This window comes from Oncorhynchus tshawytscha, linkage group LG33, assembly GCF_018296145.1.
Source record: "Oncorhynchus tshawytscha isolate Ot180627B linkage group LG33, Otsh_v2.0, whole genome shotgun sequence".
NCBI classification, from domain to species: domain Eukaryota; kingdom Metazoa; phylum Chordata; class Actinopteri; order Salmoniformes; family Salmonidae; genus Oncorhynchus; species Oncorhynchus tshawytscha.
This window is the reverse complement of record NC_056461.1, coordinates 5,421,257-5,444,181: the sequence shown is the minus strand read 5'-3', so window position 1 is coordinate 5,444,181 and position 22,925 is coordinate 5,421,257. Positions and strand designations below refer to the sequence as shown.

Genomic DNA, 22,925 nt, shown 5'->3' with positions numbered 1-22,925 from the left:
TGGTGTGGGGGTTGTGCTTTGGCAAAGTGGGTGGGGTTATATCCTGCCTGTTTGGCCCTGTCCGGGGGTATCGTAAGACAGGGCCACAGTGTCTCCCGACCCCTCTTGTCTCAGCCTCCAGTATTTATGCTGCAATAGTTTATCTGTCGCGGGGCTAGGGTCAGTCTGTCATATTTGGAGTATTTCTCCTGTCTTATGCGGTGTCCTGTGTGAATTTAGGTATGCTCTCTCTAATTCTCTCTGGGACCATGCCTCAGGACTACCTGACATGATGACTCCTTGCTGTCCCCAGTCCACCTGGTCGTGCTGCTGCTCCAGTTTCAACTGTTCTGCCTGTGGCTATGGAACCCTGACCTGTTCACCGGACGTGCTACCTTGTCCTGGACCTGCTGTTTTCGACTCTTTCTCTTTACCGCACTAGCTGTCTCTAACTCTGAATGGTCGGCTATGAAAAGCCAACTGACATTTACTCCTGAGGTGCTGACCTGTTGCACCCTATACAACCACTGTGATTATTATTATTTGACGCTGCTAGTCATCTATGAACATTTGAACATCTTGGCCATGTACAGTTATAATATCCACCCGGCACAGCCAGAACAGGACCGGCCACCCCTCAGAGCCTGGTTCCTCTCTAGGTTTCTTCCTAGGTTCTTGCCTTTCTAGTGAGTTTTTCCTAGCCACCGTGATTCTCAATCTGCATTCCTTCTTGTTTGGGGTTTTAGGTTAGGTTTCTGTATAGGACTCGGCTGATGTAAAAAGGGCTTTATAAATACTTTTGATTGATTGATTGAATGCATTCAGTTGTACAATTGACTAGGTATCTCTCTTCCCCTGTCCCTTTCACTTTCTTGTTTTCAATCTGCGAGAGAAGTGCTATACCTGGTGTAAAGATGCTGTACGTCACACAATGTCTTGCATAATGCCTGCCGTACAATCATAATGTAATGTACAGCGTCAGAGGGGTCCGTTTCTTTTTTACTTTTCTCGAATACTTTTGGTAAATTACCATGTCAATCAACGCTTGAATAGAAACGTAGTTTACACCCCAGATTTTGGTGCCAACTGTCACACGTGCTCCCTCTCCGGCCTCTAGGTCACTAGGCTGTTCATTATGGTGCACACCTGTCACCATTGTTATGTTCACCTGCGCGTCATCAGACTCACTTGGACTCCATCACTTCCCTAATTACCTTCCCTATATATGTCACTCCCTTTGGTTCCTTCCCCAGGCATTATTGTTTCTGTTCCTGTGTCATGTCTGTGCGTTGTCTGTGTTTCTTATTTTGTATTATGTTGTGTTTATTTATTAAAACACTCACTCCCTGAACTTGTTTCCCGATTCTCAGCGTACATTATTACACCAACACAGTCGCTACAGTCCCATTCGTTTTCATTGTAGCCTTGTTTGAATGTCGCAATATGCAAAATATATAGGGAAAAGTGTTAACTAACATCACCATGACAGAATTTGATTAGCTAGCTTTTTTGGATTAGCACTCTAGCTAGCTAGTTATCTAACCTGTCAACTCAGGTACTGTAAGTTAGCTAGATAGCATCCTTGGTCAGAAAACTAGTGGTTAAAATTTTAAGACTTACTAGCTAGCTAGTGTACAAGCAAAAATATTTACATTTCATGTTTGATAGGCCTACAAGACATTTTCATTTGGACAACAATTTCTTCATATTTCCCGGGTTATGTTGGAATTCAATGTGTCTGTGTCCTATGTCTCTGTCATTGTTGTTGTGCGCCTCAGGAGTGTGTGTGCCGTAGTGCGCATAGAATGCTTTGGAGTAACATTGAATACGAGAAAATGATAGTTCCATGTATGCGTGCTGTTGAAATATCATACAAAATAATTATGTCTGATTAAGACGAATGTACCAATTTAACAATGGATGTGGAAATTGCCTTTTGCATTGCAGAACCAGGTTATTGGTTGTAATTGCCAATTGGGTAATTGTATAGTCCTGGGGGCCAAGTGCTTATATTATGTAGGCCTACCTGTTTGAGCTCCTGTTAGACAGATTCAATTTGTTTTCTCAAGGGGAGGCTACACAGTCTTGCCCTCTACCTGTGTCCATTTAGATAGGTAAGGTAAAGCCTGATACAGAGGCTATTTCTTTTGGGCTATTGCCCGTGCATATTTGGCATTTTGCACGATATGGCGCTTAAAACCATTGGCGCACTAAGACCTGTAAATAAATCTACACCCTCCGAGCATGTCAACCTGCTACAAGGACCCTATTTCACAATTACTCTACATAGGCTAATCAAAATGTGTTGTAGACAAAATAATGAAAAGGGCTGTCTGGTAGCCTCAACAAATAGACAATGATTTGTAGTTGAACAAGTCGTTGCATGTTAAGATTTTTTTTTAAACTTGAGACTTGAAAACTTGTGACTCGACTTTTGTAACGATGTGTGCTGAGAGTCGGGAAACAAGTTCAGGGAGTGAGTGTTTAAAAAAAAATGGAACATAATACAAAACAAGAACCTCAAACAACGCACAGACATGAAACAGAAACAATGACGCCTGAGGAAGGAACCAAAGGGAGTGACATATATAGGGCACATAATCAAGGAAGTGATGGAGTCCAGGTGAGTCTAACGATGGTGACAGGTGTGCGCCATAACGAGCAGCCTGGTGACCTAGAGGCCAGAGAGGGAGCACACGTGACATGCTCTTAGAATGCATGACTTGGTCTTGACTCGAGTCTTGACCCCTTCTTGGAACTCGACTTGAAACACGGACCTTGTGACTTGCTTGTGACTGGAATGACAGTGACTTGGTCCCACTTCTGGTACGTAATATCACGATTCCAAAGCTATACGATATTACAGATAGCAAGTTAATTATCTAATCTCGGAAAAGATTTGTAATGTTGTACTTGTTAATGAAATTTGTGCTAATGTGTTTTAAGCTAGCGCCCAATAGACTCCCATTCACTCCTTAAAATGAGCCATTGTTGTAGCATAGGCAACATTTCCTATCTCAAAAGGATATCTGCTGTTGCGAATGTTAAACTCCACTCTGAGGCACATCGATCTGCAGGTTGAACATGGTGAAATTGTAGAATCCTAAATTGATAGTGCAGTTTGTTTAGGCAATGTTACAGCTAACTAGCTACGTTACATGCTGATATTGTCTTTGGTATTATTGTGTGTAGCTACCGTTGCTAGCTAGCTAGCTACCTTCAGTGGCCCAGCCAGAGCCCGGACTTGAACCCAATCAAACATCTCCGGAGAGACCTGAAAATAGCTGTGAAGTGACACTCGCCATTCAACCTGACAAAGCTTGAGAGGATCTGCAAAGAAAATCTTTAACAATCTTTAATACTTTTTAAAAATCATTTATCTTTCGTCTCTCTGTGTTTCATAATTTTCCTTCAATTCACAAGAGGCTGAATGCATCTCATTGGAGAAGGCATCCGAGTGAGCAAAACAGCTTCCCTCTGTCTCAGTATGTGCAGGCCATCTATCTGATGCTGTCTGGTCGAACAAGTGTATGACATTGTTGCTGCCCGTAGCATTGAATGCAAGGGACATAAGGTATAAATATTGGTAGGCCTAACTCATTAATAAATGGTCAGTAGGTTTCCACTTTCTTTAAAGGTATGTTTTCAGCAGTTATAAATGTTGGTAACTCGTTTGTTAATGGTCTGGTGATTGCCACTATAAATAAGGTCAACTTACAAGAGTGTGCAAAGCAGTCATCAAGGCAAAGCTACTTTGAAGAATCTAAAATGTAAAATATTTGTTTAACACTTTTTTGGTTGCTACATGATTCCATATGTGTTATTTCATAGTTTATTCTACAATGCAGAAAATAGTAAAAAATAAAGAAAAACCCTGGAATGAATAGGTGTGTCCAAACGTTTGACTGGTGCTATACAGTAGGTTGTGGTATGATTTTTTTCCTTCCTCAGTGATTTTACCCACGCACCGCTACTGTTTATAACAGAAAGAAGTGACATTTCATCACCAAAGCACGTTTTCACCTAATCTGGGCAGAGTGGGTGGACACCCTAGTTGTTGTAATAAACCTAAGGCCAGTATTCAATCCAAGGCATGTTATGGAGCAGTGCACTTGACAGCCGACAATGCTTAAAAGGAGATTGCATTGATGGTAAACACGGCAAATGGCTCAAGCGAAAATTACCTCTAGAAGGCACAATGTTGATTGGATCCCGGCCAGGATCAGGTTAATCCAGGTTAATTACAATGTCATTTTCAGAACAAAGAAAACAGGTGAATTTCACTGCATATTTATTTCAAAACATGATAGAGTATATACATTTGCAAATCATGTTGAGGAAGAAAAAAAAGAACATAAATCAGCAAAAATACACATCAAACAGTGATAAGCAGCATAATAATCATCGTACTATTCACCTGCTTAACATTGAAAATGTATAGCATTGTAAAACATAGCTAAGCCAATCAAATGTGATTATAGAGTATGTATAAAGAACGATCATGGCTTAATTTAATTATAAATGCCTCTCACTGTATGCATAATAATATTTTCAGCATAAAATCATCATTCAACTATTTTTAATAGTTACGTTTTACTCTAACCAAAAATATAATAATTGCAGTATGAGAACTAGGAAGGATCTCTTAGATTTCTTCCTAATAAGGAAGGGCAGATTATGTAAAAACAGCAGCTCAAAATAAAAGCGATAAATTGTCAGACTAATGTCTCAGTACGTCTGACATAGATATCGTTTTACTCAAATCAGTACTGTTTCTTAATTTTTCTCCAAAGGAATACCGATCTAAAGACAGTAGCTTGTGAGAGATACACACATCAGACTGAACTCAAATACTAGCACTAGGCTGGATTCTCCAAAGGGACAAAGCCAGATCTTCAAATTCATGACACACAAACACACGTCCAGGTGCGCACACATGCACCCACAAACTGATATCTATAGATAGCTCTTTCCGTCTGCCTTCCAGATATTCAGTTAGGCATGCACCTCTCACTACATTGGAGAACTGTGTATGCATGTGCCCAGAGTGTGTGTGTGTGTGTATTTCAGATCAGTTCAGTGTGTGTGAGTTCATCATCTCCAAGCTGCAGCTCCTGCTATCATGTGTGATGGGTTTAAATGCTGTAACAACGTTGGGAGCACCTCTGCCACGTGCCTGGTGTCTCCCACACTTTAGGTAGAGGAGACTGGACAGCTTACTATAGTTAGGTACTAGCATGTAAAAACACTGTAAATTCCATGAAACAACACCATGACAGTTCTACACACTGTTTCTCACAGTTTACCTTTTTTTATTTTGACCTATTTTGTGTGTGTATGTGGGTGGGCAACTTTTTGAAGTTGAATAATATTTGGGTTTGTGTTTCCTGGTAGTAGGCTAAGGGTTAGTTAGTTAGCCTGACTTGGCCTACGGCACCACTGGAGTGGGAGTTTAAGGGTTAACAGCACACGTAAATACTCTAATCACTTCAATTCATTTTCTGACCAATACATTTAGGTAAAAAATATCCACCTGATAGGAAAGTGCCATTCTGCTTGTTTGTGTGTGGGTGTTGATCTTACCCATGTGACAGCCTGGGATGTTTCGACCATCCCTCATACATTCTCCTTCATTCATCTGCAGATAGCCATATGTTAATTAATGTCACTGCTTTAGTGTGACACCAGAACTTTTTCAGTGCCATTCAGTAAAATGACATATTGTCTGCGTCCCAATATCAGCATATACCACAAAGCACACCACTCTGAATGTATGCCCCAATACATTGCACTCTGAATGTATGCCCAAATACATTCCTTCATTCTAAGTAGTATGCTCGTGTGTGTGTGTATGGGTAACCCTAGGTATGGGTAACCCAAATGTTTGTGACATCATATGGCAGACGTCAATACTGACTGTTTTTCACAACATGTTGTCAACAATACCCAGATAGAGCTTGTTTCTCTCTGGTTCCACAGTAGGCCGACACAAGAAAATAGATATTATAAATATAAAATAAACAACAACATATTCACGTCACACAAATAATTCTTGCTATTGAGGGGAATGACTAGAGGGGCGGGGCTTATTAGTCCAGGTTAGAAAGTGTGCCACTTGTTGGTTTGTGGTTCAGTTGTGGTTCACTTTTTGACTCTGTTGTGGAGTAGTCCCTAGGTTACTGTAATTAGTTCCATCTGTTTCTACCTAAACAACAGTAGCTGCCCTCTCGTGGCAGGACCTTCAGACCTCTAGAACCCACTACACTGCTTGCTTGTCCCCTTCTCCCTCTCTCCCTTGCACCTCTTCTCCTCTTGCACCACTATCCCTTGTCCCCTGTCCCTTATCCCCATCTCTTTTTGCACCCCTATCCCTGGTCTTCACCCCTCCCCTCTCAAACCATTGTCCCCCTCACCCCTTTTCATTCTCACCCTTATACCCTTCTCCTCCAGCATCTCTTGTTCTCCTATCATCTTGTCCCTCTTACCCCTCCATTCAGCCTGGTGGTCTGACTTTAGTTAAAGTAGTTAATTAGTTCCCCTGTAGTACTTAGTCATGTCTGCTCTCTGTCCAATCCTCCCCTGACTGGAGTCTTCTGTATGACCTCCTCCACTGTAAGGGTCCAGCCATTCCTCCCCTGTTTAGGCTAGTTCATTCCCAGCCTTGTGATCCTTTACTGGGGCTCCAGTTCATCCGTTCATCCCTCCCCTGGTTAGGTGAACTCAGCGTCCAGCTCCTCAGTGCTGCAGCCCAGGGTAGCGGTGGTCCTTGTGGTGGTCCCTGTGGTGGTCTGCGTGCTGGTCCTATTGGAGGTGGAGTGGGTGGAGTGGACCTTGCCGATCTCCTCCAGAGCGCTGGCCAGAGAGTCCAGGTCCCCTGTGTCCTGGTTCTGGGCCTCCCACAGGCTGAGGATCACCGCCGATGGGCTCTCCTGACGCGCAAAGTAACACAGGTTCCTAGAGGGAGGGGAGAGGGAAGTGGGAGGAGGGGCAGAGAAACAGAGATAGAGAGGACACTGTTCATATCGAATACAGGGGCTTGATGAGTAGTTGACCAGATGATTCAGATATGCTTGTACTGGAATAGATCCAACAAGAGGTACTAGCTGCGGTTACTCAGGAAGAGGTTTGGGAGACACTGGACAAGAAGTATAAGGGGAAAAATGAGTGGATGATGAAAAGGAAGAAGGAAACAAATACAAGTATATTGCATCTCTTATATTATTATCCTGAATATCAAATTCAGCATAGCTGTTGTTAAAACTCACATTCACCAGAGGGCACTGTTTCATCACAGTAGATTCTCTCTCTCTCTCTCTCTCTCCCAGGTGTGGTGATGATGCTCCCACACACCCAGATATATAATAGCATAAATGCTTAACAAGGTAGAGACATTCTCATTAAATAATGCTGACGGCTTCCACTGGTTAGAAAATACTCCCCAAATCCTTTTCCCATTCCCGAAATGCCTCATGTTGTTTACCAGCACAGTTTTCTGGTTTATGTCACGCAGCTTACGTCACCCTTCTACTCAGTAAACCCCCCCTTTCCACACTCCTAAAAGATAGATGGAAGATCAGAGAGAGGTGAGGGAGGGGGTTGCAGGACAAGGAGATAAAGGGAGAGAGAGAGTAATGGTGGAAAGGGTAGGCTATGTGGAAACAAGACACCAGGACTATGTTCATACAGACAGCCCAATTATGGTCAAAACATCTGATCGCATTGGTAAAAATACCAATTAGTGACATAAAGATCAGAATAGGGCTACCTGGTAAACACAGCCAAGATGGCTAAAAAATGAGCCATCTATTATTGACTGTTTCTTCTTCTGCTGGGGGAATAGAGATCACCCAATATCGAACCGCTAAAATCCCCAACATCCTAAGCAAATAAAGCTCTGGCAGATATCCCAGAAATACTTCTACAGGAGATGGAGGGAATGAAAGGGGGAGAGAGGGACATACACTACCGGTCAAATGTTTGGGGTCACTTAGAAATGTCCTTGTTTTTGAAAGAAAAGCAATTTTTTTTGTCCATTAAAATATCAAATTGAACCGAAATACAATGTAGACATTGTTAATGTTGTAAATGACTATTGTAGCCGGAAACTGCAGATTTTTTATGGAATATCTACATAGGCGTACGGAGGTCCATTATCAGCAACCATCACTCCTGTGTCCCAATGGCATGTTGTGTTAGCTAATCCAAGTTTATCATTTTAAAACGCTAATTGATCATTAGAAAACCCTTTTGCAATTATGTTAACACAGCTGAAAACTGATTAAAGAAGCAATAAAACTGGCCTTTAGACTAGTTGAGTATCTGGAGCATCAGCATTTGTGGGTTCGATTACAGGCTCAACATGGCCAGAAACAAAGGAATGTCTTCTGAAACTCGTCAGTCTATTCTTGTTCTGAGAAATTAAGGCTATTCCATGTGAGACATTGCCAAGAAACTGAAGATCTCGTACAGTGCTGTGTACTACTCCCTTCACAGAACAGCGCAAACTGTCCCTAACCAGAAAGAGGAATGGGAGGCCCCTGTGCACAACTGAGCAAGAGGACAAGTACATTAGATTGTCTAGTTTGAGAAACAGACGCCTCACAAGTCCTCAACTGGCAGCTTCATTAAATAGTACCCGCAAAACACAAAAAAATGTCCTCATAATATTATCAGCAAATTATAAACTTGTTCTCTCGATTTCTCTCTTACAGCTCCAGCCTGAGCAACTGGTGGCCTGAGACCTTCCTGCAGTTCACCCAAATGTATGTATGTGTCTCAGTGTGAGTATGTCTCTCAGTGTGAGTATGTCTCTCAGTCGATGTATGTGTGTGTGCGTGTGTGTGTACAGATATAATGAGATCAGCCATGTCAAATCAGATCAAATTTTATTTGTCACATACACATGGTTAGCAGATGTTAATGCGAGTGTAGCGAAATGCTTGTGCTTCTATTTCCGACAATGCAGTAATAACCAACAAGTAATCTAACTAACAATTGCAAAACTACTGTCTTATACACACAAGTGTAAGGGGATAAAGAATATGTACATAAAGATATATGAATGAGTGATGGTACAGAGCGGCATAGGCAAGATACAGTAGATGGTATCGAGTACAGTATATACATATGAGATGAGTATGTAAACAAAGTGGCATAGTTAAAGTGGCTAGTGATACATGTATTACATAAAGATGCAGTAGATGATAGAGTACAGTATATACGTATACATATGAGATGAATAATGTAGGGTACGTAACATTATATTAGGTAGCATTGTTTAAAGTGGCTAGTGATATATTTTACATCATTTCCCATCAATTCCCATTATTAAAAAGTGGCTGGAGTTGAGTCAGTGTGTTGGCAGCAGCCACTCAATGTTAGTGGTGGCTGTTTAACAGTCTGATGGCCTTGAGATAGAAGCTGTTTTTCAGTCTCTCGGTCCCAGCTTTGAGGCACCTGTACTGACCTCGCCTTCTGGGTGATAGCGGGGTGAACAGGCAGTGGCTCGGGTGGTTGTTGTCCTTGATGATCTTTATGGCCTTCCTGTAACATCGGGTGGTGTAGGTGTCCTGGAGGTGTCCTGGAGGGCAGGTAGTTTGCCCCCGGTGATGCGTTGTGCAGACCTCACTACCCTCTGGAGAGCCTTACGGTTGTGGGCGGAGCAGTTGCCGTACCAGGCGGTGATACAGCCTGCCAGGATGCTCTCGATTGTGCATCTGTAGAAGTTTGTGAGTGCTTTTGGTGACAAGCCGAATTTCTTCAGCCTCCTGAGGTTGAAGAGGCGCTGCTGCGCCTTCTTCACAATGCTGTCTGTGTGGGTGGACCAATTCAGTTTGTCTGTGATGTGTATGCCGAGGAACTTAAAACTTGCTACCCTCTCCACTACTGTTCCATCGATGTGGATAGGGGGGTGTTCCCTCTGCTGTTTCCTGAAGTCCACAATCATCTCTTTAGTTTTGTTGACGTTGAGTGTGAGGTTATTTTCCTGACACCACACTCCGAGGGCCCTTACCTCCTCCCTGTAGGCCGTCTCGTCGTTGTCGGTAATCAAGCCTACCACTGTTGTGTCGTCCGCAAACTTGATGATTGAGTTGGAGGCGTGCGTGGCCACGCAGTCGTGGGTGAACAGGGAGTACAGGAGAGGGCTCAGAACGCACCCTTGTGGGGCCCCAGTGTTGAGGATCAGCGGGGTGGAGATGTTGTTGCCTACACTCACCACCTGGGGGCGGCCCGTCAGGAAGTCCAGTACCCAGTTGCACAGGGTGGGGTCGAGACCCATGGTCTCGAGCTTGATGACGAGCTTGGAGGGTACTATGGTGTTAAATGCCGAGCTGTAGTCGATGAACAGCATTCTCACATAGGTATTCCTCTTGTCCCTGTGTGCCTGTGGCCTGGTCTCTGGTAGGGCTGCTTGGTGATAGCAGATAAGGATTGGCATCAAAATGAAGTTGAATGCATTCAGTTGTACGGACTAGGTTTCCCCCTTTCCCTTGGTGGTGAAGGTTCAGACTAAAAACCAACCCGTATGCAAATGAACTGGGCACAGCCATGGGGACAATTGGTAGACAGAGTTTGAATCAGTCAAGATTGACATTTTCTGTAATTATGTCATTTCATGATGAGTCATATTGACCAAGCCAATAGAGCAAACAAAGTAGACGTTATACACATTTCTGTAGCGTGTAGTCATTATTAATCAATATAATTTATTAGACTACCTAAATTAAATGGACTTAAACGGGTGGTACTCAAGACTGCTGCTAGTCAAATTTAAACATGATGAACATTGCCAGTATAACAGTTGGACTAGAATTTAAGGATGGGGAGCAGGGTTTCTTTGTTTATAGTACCAGAAGGCGTTTCTGTGTGTGAATGTGTGTGTGTGTGTATGTATGAGTGTATGAGCGTGTGTGTGTGTGTGTGTGTGTGTGTGTGTGAGCAAGTGCATGCTAATGGTACCTCACCTGTCTATGCAGAGTTTCTGTGCAAGCAGCTGCCAGTCCTTGCCCTTGGCGTTGGCTGTGTCGAAGGTGGCACAGATCCTCTGGCGGATGGAAAGTGGGATCTTGAAAGCCCTGGACCCCATCTGTGATGTGATGGTACAGTCTGACTGAGTGAAGAAGGGGACTACCTCCTTTTCACTCTGGAGGAAGAAACCATTACAGGATATGTTTTATTTCATAATTCAATGCATTTCCACAGATAACAGCGGATTATGTGGCTTCAAAGAGTTAAACCGATGCAATATACAAGTCAAGAGCCCCCTGAGAGCTTCATTAAGAAAAGCTCTTCAGTCAAATCCAGAGACATTCACTCTAATGAGAAAGCCTATTAGTATAACAGCATCACCTCCATTTGGGGTTTACACACACACACACACACACACACACACACACACACACACACACAGGGCCACACGTGCACACACACACACTCTTCCTCCCACACACACTCCTCCCCTTACCTCGACTACGGAGGTGTAGACCTGGAGGATTTGCTCCTGACCTTTGACCTGGCGCACACTGATCTTACAGGACAGCTGGGAGGAGGCGGGGCTGTAACGCTCCAATGAGAAGGCACACTGAAGGGGGTGCTGGTTACTAGCCCACACCTGAGAGAATGAGAACTCCTGGAGGAAGAGAGAGACAGAGAGAGAGAGAGGAAGGGCAGGGGGTAGAGAGAAGAGAGAGTGAGAACCCAAAAAGGCATGTGGTATTGATGGTATCCTCAATGAAATTATAAGATATACAGACAACAAATTCCAATTGGCTATACTTAAACTCTTTAACATCATCCCCAGCTTTGGCATCTTCCCCAATATGTGGAACCAAGGGCTGATCACCCCAATCCACAAAAGTGGAGACAAATCTAACACCAATAACTACCGTCAATATGCGTCAACAGCAACCTTGGGAAAGTCCTCTGCATTATCATTAACAGCAGACTCTTACATTTCCTCAGTGAAAACAATGTACTGAGCAAATGTCAAATTGGCTTTTTACCAAATTACCGTATGACAGACCACATATTCACCCTGCAACCCTAAATGACAAATAAACAAATCAAAACAAAGGCAAAGTCTTTGACTCAATTTGGTATGAGGGTCTGCTATACACATTGATGGAAAGTGGTGTTGGGGGAAAAACATAGGACATTATAAAATCCATGAACACAAAAATAGGCACAAAAAAAATGTCTTTCCGCAGGGCCGTGGGGTGAGACAGGGATGCAGCTTAAGCCCGCCCACCTTCAACATATATATCAACTAATTGGCGACGCCATTAGAACAGTCTGCAGCACCCGGCCTCACCCTATTAAAATCTGAAGTCAAATGTCTACTGTTTGCTGATGATCTGGTGCTTCTGTCCCCAAATAAGGAGGGCCTACAGCAGCACCTAGATCTTCTGCACAGATTCTGACAGACCTGGGCCCTGACAGTAAAACTCAGCAAGACAAAAATAATGGTGTTCCAAAAAAGGTCCAATTGCTAGGACATCAGCGCCACAGGTATCCTGTGGCGCTGATGTTTAGGCTGAGGTATGTATAGTTTTTTGTTTGCAACGGTGTCTAAATGGAATTTGTATTTGGGGTCCTAGTGACTGGACCTTTTTGGAACACCATTATTTTTTGTCTTGCTGAGTTTTACTGTCAGGGCCCAGGTCTGTCAGAATCTGTGCAGAAGATCTAGGTGCTGCTTCCACAAAGCTGTGAACGAGCTGAGAGACAAGGCAAGAAGGGCCTTTTATGCTATCAACACTAACATCAAATTCGACATACCAATTAGGATCTGGCTAAAAAATACTTTAATCAGTTATAGAACCCATTGCCCTTTGTGGTTGTGAGGCCTGGGATCCGCTCACCAACCAATAATTCACAAAATGGGACAAACACCAAATTGAGACTCGGTAAAATTCTACAACCACCTAAAAGGAAGCGATTCCCAAACCTTCCTTAACAAAGCCATCACCTACTGGCTCTTAAGGGAAGACAGGCTATGTGCACACGGCCCACAAAATGAGGTGGAAACTGAGCTGCACTTCCTAACCTCCTGCCAAATGTATGACCAGATCCACAAAGAACATTGAGAACAAACCCAATTTTGATAAACTCCCGTATCTACTGGGTGAAATACCACAGTGTTGCCACAAGAAAAGGACAACCAGCGAACAACAAATTATTTTTTATTATTTTCCTTTTTGTACTTTCACTATTTAAACATTGTTACAACACTGTATATATACACATAATGGCATTTGAAATGTCGTTATTCTTTTGGAACTTCTGTGAATGTAATGTTTACTGTTCATTTCACTTTGTTTATTATCTACTTCACTTGCTTTGGCAATGTTAACCTATGTTTCCCATGCCAATAAAGCTCTTGAATTGAATTGAGAGAGAGAGCGAGCGCGAGAAAAAGTGAAAGAGAGATCAACATATGTGACTTGTTTCAGGAGACTAGGCGTATGTCGTGGGTCACTACTTCACAGGAGAGCCATTTAAATGTAAACTTTTGTTTTGAAACTATTTTTGGGGGGGCCAGAAATACCTTCTGGAACATGTGAACTTTCATGTGCCTTAATAACTCATTGGTATGCCATCTGTAAATATGAATACAATTGTTAAATTATGAGCCTACAGTAGTTGGTTTAGCTACAAAAAAAGAAGCAACCTTGTCACCTGCCATGATTGGCAGAGATAATGAGTGGGTTGGACATGCTGAGAGATGAGTTCGGATAGGTCTGCCATATAGAAGGCTTCTGTCTATTTGAGCTGGTCAATGTATGTAAAGGTAATCCTGTCTAATCTGGCTTCTTTAAAAAAAATATTGTGTTGTAGATCTGCTCTCCACTTTATGGAGGATCAAGTTTTGAAATCAGTGGAATTGAAGAATGACAGTTAAAACCTTTTGTGACTAGGGGGCAGTATTTTCATTTTTGGAAAAATAACATTCCCATAGTAAACGGGATATTTTGTCAGGACAAGATGCTAGAATATGCATATAATTGACAGTTAGGATAGAAAACACTCTAAAGTTTCCAAAACTGTAAAAATATTGTCTGTGAGTATAACAGAACTTTTGCAGGCGAAAGCCTGAGAAAAATCCAATCCGGAAGTGCCTCATGTTTTGAAAGCGCTGCGTTCCAATGCGTCCCTATTGAGCAGTGAATGGGCTATCAACCAGATTACTTTTTCTATGTATTCCCCAAGGTGTCTACAGCATTGTGACGTAGTTTAACGCATTTATGTTGAAGAACACCCGTAAGCGGCTACATTGTGTAAGTGGTCACCTGATGCTCTCAGAGTGATTCTCGCGTAAAATACAGAGGTAGCCATTTTTCCAATCGGTCCTACTGAAAAACCAATTGTCCCGGTGGATATATTATCGAATAGATATTTGAAAAACAACGTTTGCCATGTTTCTGTCGATATTATGGAGCTAATTTGGAATATTTTTCTGCGTTTTCGTGACCGTAATTTCCGGTCGATTTCTCAGCCAAACGTGAAGAACAAACGGAGCTATTTCGCCTAGAAAAATAATATTTTTGAAAAAAATGAACATTGGCTATCTAACTGGGAGTCTGGTAAGTGAAAACATCCGAAGCTCATCAAAGGTAAACTATTTAATTTGATTGCTTTTCTGATTTCCGTGACCAAGTTACCTGCTGCTAGCTAGGCTATCGATAAACTTACACAAATGCTTGTCTAGCTTTGGCTGTAAAGCATATTTTGAAAATCTGAGATGACAGGGTGATAAAAAAAAGGCTAAGCTGTGTTTCAATATATTTCACTTGTGAATTTCATGAACAGGAATATTTTCGAGGAATATTTATGTCCGTTGCATTATGCTAATTAGTGTCAGTTGATGATTACGCTCCCGGACCCGGGATGGGGAGTTACTAGATGTTAATGGGGAGATTGGAGGAGAGAGTAATGAGGGAGTTGCTGTGTTGGTGCATGAGGCACGACATCCGCCCGACGCAGCGTGTCCGGGATTTGATGTCACCTGAGTCAGCTCTCCATACTCGTCCTGAGGTGCGTGCTAGCCGTCTGGTGAAAACTGTGCCAGCCCCACGCACCAGGCCTCCTGTGCGCCTCCCTAGCCCTGCACATCCTGTGCCAGCTCGGCGCTACAGTTCTCCAATACGTGCTTACCATGGCGGGCATCGTACTGGTCAGGCACGGTGTTATGCGGTGGAGCGCACGGTGTCTCCAGTACGCGTTCTTTGCCCGGTGCACTACATCTCAGGTCCCCGCATCTGCCGGGCTAGGGTGAGGATCCAGCCTGGACGGATGGTGCCAGCCCTGCTCTCCACACCTCCAGTCCGTCTCCTCGGGCCAGGATCTCCTGCGTCAGCGCTGCACACTGTTTCCCATGTGTCTGCTAAAATCACCATCCAGCCAGGACGGGTTGTGCAGGCCCTTAGTTCAAGACCTCCAGTGCACCTCCACGGCCCGGTCTATCCTGTGCCTCCTCCAAGGACCAGGCTGTCTCTCCGTCTCCTCCCTCCAGAGTGTCCCGCCTGTCCGGCGCTGCCAGAGTGTCCCGCCTGTCCGGCGCTGCCAGAGTGTCCCGCCTGTCTGCGCTGCCAGAGTCTCCCGCCTGTCCGGCGCTGTCAGAGTCGCCCGCCTGTCCGGGGCCCGCTGCGAGGGTTCCCACTCCAGAGGCACCACCTAAATGAGCCAAGCCTAAGGTGGAGCGGGGTCCACGTCCAGCACCAGAGCCGCCGCCGTAAAGAAGGCCCACCCGGACCCTCCCCTTTAGAGTCAGGTTTTGCGGCCTGGAGTACGCACCTTTGGGGGGCGGGGTACTGTCACACCCTGGCAATAGAGAGGTTTTTATTCTCTATTTTGGTTAGGCTAGGGTGTGACTAGGGTGGGCATTCTATGTTCATTTTCTATGTTTTGGATTTCTGTGTGGTTTGGCCGGGTGTGCTTCTCAATCAGCAGCTGTCTATCGTTGTCTCTGATTGAGAACCATACTTAGGTAGCCTTTTTCCACCAGTGTGGTGTGGGTAGTTAATTTCTGTTTAGTGTGTGTTGCACCTGACGGAGCGGTTTCAGTTGTCTCTTTGTTGTTTTGCATGTTAGTGTTCAGTTTCGAACACGCTGCGCTTTGGTCCTCACCTTCTTCCACCAACGGCCGTTACAGTATGATCTTATTATTCGTATTTCAGAGCCATTTGCTTTGCTGGTTATAGCCTAATGTTAGCTAGCTAACATTGAACCCGGTTGGTTAAATACAGTGGTAGCTCAACTAAAAGTTTATACTGCAGGTAATTTGTAGTTTAGTACAATACCCTGCGTCACTACTTCATTGCTCCAGACCAGCACAAGTGGGAGTTAGAGCACTGATTATGCTAACTGACAATGAATGGGTAACATAAACCAAATAGAAACTGATAATTGTGCACAACTTCAAAATTGAATTTCAATGAACTGAATGATGAGGATGAAGGTGATTGAATTTAGCACAATAGTCTAAGAATTGCGAATCCTCTGTCCTGCATGCGCACACATATTTTTTATTACTTCTCGACAGTATTACTTACTAAAACTGTTGTTACACTAAGGTATTTTATTCGAAGATAATCTTGGACAACAATTAGGGTGTGGAAATGTTAGGAATATTTTGCTCTTACTGTAGTACTGTAGCCTACTCCCGACCAGTCATGTTGTACAGTGCCATTATGGGCTATTAGCATGACAATAGATACTTTGGCAGAGATACGGGTGACAGCTGATGCATTGTTCCAGAGCCAGGCAGTATTAGCAGAGAGTCAGGAGCTTATGGCGAAGAGTCAGGTGTAGGATGACGCTTTGAAGAGGGCGAGGAATGAGATGGAGTCACAATACATGCCAGGCACACCTGTGAGCTCTGGAACTCCACCTCCGACAGGCAGTCAACATGGCGGGTTCATCAGGTTGTCGGTTCACCCTAACATTTCCATTCCTCTTCTGACAACAGAACTTGACCAAATGCTCACCAGGCTCTGCAAGGGCTGTTATGCTGTCCTGCTATTCCAAGGATGTGTAACTGAAGAGTGATACCACATGTGGACACAGAATACCAACTGGGATGGATCCTGAGGCAAATGTGGCTTACCAGTGAACCTCCGGGTGTTCATCATTAATACTGTGTGTAAGAAGTTTCTGTCCATGACTGATGCACCCCAAAAAGCATTAAAGACAGAGTTAATGAGTACTTGAGATCCCCGAGAAAGTCTGGACATGATCTGCTCTCCCTTATGTAAGGAAATAAGTATTTTACCATCTTTACAATAGTATGTACTGTAGGCTGTTTACTTGTCAGACTGCATATATATTTTTATTTATTTATTTATTTCACCTTTATTTAACCAGGTAGGCTAGTTGAGAACAGGTTCTCATTTGCAACTGCAACCTGGCCAAGATAAAGCATAGCAGTGTGAACAGACAACAACACAGAGTTACACATGGAGTAAACAATTAACAAGTCAATAACACAGTAGAACATAAAGAGAGTCTATATACGTTGTGTGCAAAAGGCATGAGGAGGTAGGCGAATAATTACAATTTTGCAGATTAACACTGGAGTGATAAATGATCAGATGGTCATGTACAGGTAGAGATATTGGTGTGGAAAAGAACAGAAAAGTAAATAAATATAAACAGTATGGGGAAGAGGTAGGTAAAATTGGGTGGGCTATTTACCGATAGACTATGTACAGCTGCAGCGATCGGTTAGCTGCTCAGATAGCAGATGTTTGAAGTTGGTGAGGGAGATAAAAGTCTCCAACTTCAGTGATTTTTGCAATTCGTTCCAGTCACAGGCAGCAGAGAACTGGAACGAAAGGCGGCCAAATGAGGTGTTGGCTTTAGGGATGATCAGTGAGATACACCTGCTGGAGCGTGTGCTACGGGTGGGTGTTTCCATCGTGACCAGTGAATTGAGATAAGGCAGAGCTTTACCTAGCATGGACTTGTAGATGACCTGGAGCCAGTGGGTCTGGCGACGAATATGTAGTGAGGGCCAGCCGACTAGAGCATACAGGTCGCAGTGGTGGGTGGTATAAGGTGCTTTGGTAACAAAATGGATGGCACTGTGATAAACTGCATCCAGTTTGCATCCAGTAGAGTATTGGAAGCTATTTTGTAGATGACATCGCCGAAGTCGAGGATCGGTAGGATAGTCAGTTTTACTAGGGTAAGTTTGGCGGCGTGAGTGAAGGAGGCTTTGTTGCGGAATAGAAAGCCGACTCTAGATTTGATTTTAGATTGGAGATGTTGATATGAGTCTGGAAGGAGAGTTTACAGTCTAGCCAGACACTTAGGTACTTATAGATGTCTACATATTCTAGGTCGGAACCATCCAGGGTGGTGATGCTAGTCGGGCGTGCGGGTGCAGGCAGCGAACGGTTGAAAAGCATGCATTTGGTTTTACTAGCGTTTAAGAGCAGTTGGAGGCCACGGAAGGAGTGTTGTATGGCATTGAAGCTCGTTTGGAGGTTAGATAGCACAGTGTCCAAGGACGGGCCGGAAGTATACAGAATGGTGTCGTTGGCGTAGAGGTGGTTCAGGGAATCGCCTGCAGCAAGAGCAACATCATTGATATATACAGAGAAAAGAGTCGGCCCGAGAATTGAGCCCTGTGGCACCCCCATAGAGACTGCCAGAGGACCGGACAGCATGCCCTCCGATTTGACACACTGAACTCTGTCTGCAAACTAGTGGCCTAGTAAACAAATGCAGGCGACATCTATCTTTAAAATGTTTTAAATGCTTTATTATCCAAATGTTAAAGTATGTGTGGGTGACCTCAAGCAACCGTAAAATGTCAGATAAAGCATATACTGTACAGTACTGTATTTCTTCATCAGCATCTTTATGCTATCGTTAATAAAATAATTATAAAAGTATTCTTTCAAAATGCAGATGTTAATTTCCTTATGGATCCATAAATAATTGGGAATAATGGGAATAAATATCACTGAATGACAGAAATATTGGAACAAAGTAAGCTAGTGAAGGTAAACAAATAGTTGTTTACTGGAAAATACTAATTCAAAATTAATGGAAGAGACATCATTCAGAGGTCAAGACAGCACTGCTCTGAGACAAGCCGGGGGACTGGTCTTGATAAATCAATGAGATGTGTATTTTCACTGAATCTCCGTTTGGGTATCGGTTAGACTACAATTAGGGTATGGAAATGTTATGCTCTTAGTACTGTAGCCTACTCCTGACCATCACGTTGTACAGCGCCATATTTTCCGTTCCATCCTAACGGAAACCCTGAGGGTTTCATTTGTTGTTTTTCTTGGAATAGAAACACCATAATATGGATCAAATGAATTAAGCTACATTTCGTATAAGCAATCCCATATACTATGTTCTTAAAAAAACTTTTCAATTCTCTAGTATAGCAATATTTTAGGCTATCAAATGCTTCTCAAAGATACCCTCTGGTGGTCAAACTAGCACGAACTAATATTAACAGCCTAACTAGCTCTGCTATGGCAAGTAAAAATGGTCAGTGAGCTGTTCTCTCATTTGTGTCTGGAAGTAGCTAGCAAGCTAGCCAAAGTTAGCCAGTTAGCTTGGGTGCGTGACTGCTATTGTTAGGACAGAACGCTCAGATCAACCTTAAAGAGATGGGTGGGGCTAAAGTTTAAGAGGCTGTGAACAATACTGAATGGGTGTAGATAAAGAAGAGCTCTCCAGTAGGTACCAAAACATTCAAAGGCCATTTTCTCAAAAGTGAGGTTACAAGTTTATCAACTTTCAAAGCAAAATTACTTTCCCATTGTTCCTCAAATGCAATACATGATATACCATTTTGTAGCTCTGTGTCCCTGCTTTTATCCAATGTAAAAAACACCATTTCAAATTTTGCTACATAAGACTGAATCAAGGCGGTCGGTCACATATTAAATAGACAACTGGTCGATTGTTTGGTCGAAAGGCTGTTGGTCGACCAATATTTTTTGTTGTTGAGCAGGGGTTGGAAATATATATATGAAAAAATATGGTACACGAGACACCCGTCTGATTCATGCCTGACTGAGTGGACTAATCCATTGCCGAGGCCGTGGGATGGCACACCAGTATCACCAGTAGTACATTTACCATTTAATTATATCGATCTCTGGCTCCCTCTTTAGTATTTTGTGTCTTCATTTTTAATCGCAGTGCTTAAAGGATCAGACAAGCTCAGTAGCCTACCAATAGTTGATTTGTTAAAACATACTGTAGGATCGGTCTATATATTGAAAAATACATGTTTAAAAATGTCTACCAATCGATTGGTCGAAAGAACAGACAACTCTCGGTTGACCAAGACTGTTTGTAGTCGGGGACAGCCCTAAACTATAGACCTAATCTAGCTCTGGGCCCGTATTCACAAATAGTCTCAGATTAGGACTAGTGATATAGAATTCATTTGGCCTTTTAGATCCTAATTAATACGATTACATGAACAGATGGGGACCTGATCCTACATCAGCATGTGCCTCAGCTTCTACTCTGAAGCACATTTTGAATACAGGTCCAGGATGACAAGATTTGATTTGCTAAACACTATGTCTGAATGCAAGCTAATTGCATTGCCCTCTTTCCTATATTTCACCTTTTAACTACTAGTTTAACTACTAGTTAAAAGGTCCAAAAACAGCTTCCTAGCAAAGAGTGATTTCTTAAGAAAGAATTTTATAGGACTGTCTAGGAGTGGTCTGAGTGGTGAAGGGAAAACTGAAAATGAGCTGTTATTGGCAGAGAGGTCTGGAACTCTATTTCTTATTGGTCTATTAACTAATTTACAGCTTGAAATTTCAGGCGGTCTCTTCAAACAGCTCTTACACTAAAAGGGCATTATCACAGTATTATTCCAACCTCATAGTGTGGAAATATATACAAAACACAGGAAAATCACGGCAATGTCTGCACTGGGCTTTTAACTTCTTGGATATAGGGGGCGCTCTTTTAATTTATGGATAAAAAAACGTTCCTGTGTTAAACAAGATATTTTGTCACGAAAAGATGCTCGACTATGCATATAATTGACAGTTTTGGAAAGAAAACACTGACGTTTCCAAATCTGCAAAGATATTATCTGTGAGTGCCACAGAACTGATGCTACAGGCGAAACCAAGATGAAATTTCAAACAGGAAATGCCCCAGATTTTGAATGCGCTTTGTTCCAATGTCTCCTTATATGGCTGTGAATGCGCAAGGAATGAGCCTACACTTTCTGTCGTTTCCCCAAGGTGTCTGCAGCATTGTGACGTATTTGTAGGCATATCATTGGAAGATTGACCATAAGAGACTTCATTTACCAGGTGCTCCGGTTGGTGTCCTCCGTTGCAATTATTGCGTAATCTCCAGCTGCGTGTATTTTACCATTTGCTTCAGAGGAGAAACCAAACTGCCACGAATGACTTATCATCGAATAGATATGTGAAAAACACCTTGAGGATTGATTCTAAACAACGTTTGCCATGTTTCTGTCGATATTATGGAGTTAATTTAGAAAAAAGTTTGGCGTTGTAATGACTGCATTTTCGTTTTTTTTTCTTAGCCAAACGTGATGAACAAAACGGAGCGATTTCTCCTACACAAATAATCTTTTTGGAAAAACTGAACATTTGCTATCTAACTGAGAGTCTCCTCATTGAAAACATCCGAAGTTCTTCAAAGGTAAATGATTTTATTTGAATGCTTTTCTTGTTTTTGTGAAAATGTTGCCTGCTGAATGCTAGGCTACAATGCTAGGCTCAATGCTATGCTAGGCTATCAATACTCTTACACAAATGCTTGTGTAGCTATGGTTGAAAAGCATATTTTGAAAATCTGAGATGACAGTGTTGTTAACAAAAGGCTAAGCTTGTGAGCCAATATATTTATTTCATTTCATTTGCGATTTTCATGAATAGTTAACGTTGCGTTATGGTAATGAGCTTGAGGCTATAATTACGCTCCCGGATACGGGATTGCTCAAAGCAACAGGTTAAGACCAGACCAATGATCACTTTAGCCACTAAAAGACTTCAGCTAATCATTGAAGGGCAGCAGCCTCTTGGGGTTGTGTTTGTGTATCCATTAGAAAACTGAATTGGAGGTGGCCAGTCTTAAATGACTTGCATGTTAACATTCCATTATTCAAAGTCAATTCAGTTAATACATACTGTGTAGTTTCAATGACAAACAGACAGCCAGTCAATTAATATGTTATGTGTGTGTGTTTGTGGGGGGATATAGTTTTGGTCCCCTGCTGCTGTCCCTGCTCTTTGTTGTGACCACAGAGGAGGAAGAAGGGATGGTTGATGGAGGAAATGGCTCTGATGAAGGGATTGTGGTGGAAGGGAGATTTCTGTAATGATTGGGTTCCATGCACACCCACACTCCCTCTCACACACCCCCCCGACACATTCCTCCATCCCCTACCTGGCAGGTGGTGAAAGGCTTGATGCTCCAGAGGAACTGGGGGACGTCCTGGATGGAAAGCTGCAGGCTAAGGGAGTTTCCCCTGAACAGCAGCGTCTTGGGCTCCTCCAGGAGACAACCACCCCTCACCCGCTCGGCCGACGCCACTTCCTGATAGGGAGATTTTATTTTTATTGTCAAAATATGTATATTTTTTATTTTACCTTTATTTAACTAGGCAAGTCAGTTAAGAACAAATTCTTATTATCAATGACGGCCTAGGAACAGTGGGTTAACTGCCTGTTCAGGGGCAGAAAGACAGATTTGTACCTTGTCAGGTCGGGGGTTTGAACTTGCAACCTTCCGGTTACTAGTCCAACTCTCTAACCACTATGCTACCCTGCCGCCCTAGGGGGATCAACAATTACCTCTGCAACTCATCCAAATATGGACTTTTTTTCACAACTGCCAACAGTTTGCCGCCAAAACATTGACAACAAATACATAGTGTGTAAATAAAAGTGTGTAAATAAATCTAAAGGATATTT

The 22,925-nt window shown here is 42.9% G+C and overlaps 1 protein-coding gene across 3 annotated transcripts in view; it reads right to left on the bottom strand.

The window, feature by feature from the left end:
- Positions 1 to 4,259: 4,259 nt before the first annotated feature.
- Positions 4,260 to 22,925, bottom strand: part of LOC112231485 (netrin receptor UNC5D) — a 305,190-nt gene continuing 286,524 nt past the window's right edge. For all 3 annotated transcript variants that reach the window (XM_042311423.1, XM_042311424.1, XM_042311425.1), the window contains 4 exons: positions 22,399 to 22,548; positions 11,444 to 11,608; positions 10,944 to 11,122; positions 4,260 to 6,933 (listed from right to left, as the gene is read on the bottom strand). In XM_042311423.1, coding sequence (XP_042167357.1) covers positions 6,690 to 6,933; positions 10,944 to 11,122; positions 11,444 to 11,608; positions 22,399 to 22,548 — 738 coding nt within the window. In that variant the 3' untranslated portion in view covers positions 4,260 to 6,689. The remainder of the gene's footprint in view (positions 6,934 to 10,943; positions 11,123 to 11,443; positions 11,609 to 22,398; positions 22,549 to 22,925) is intronic.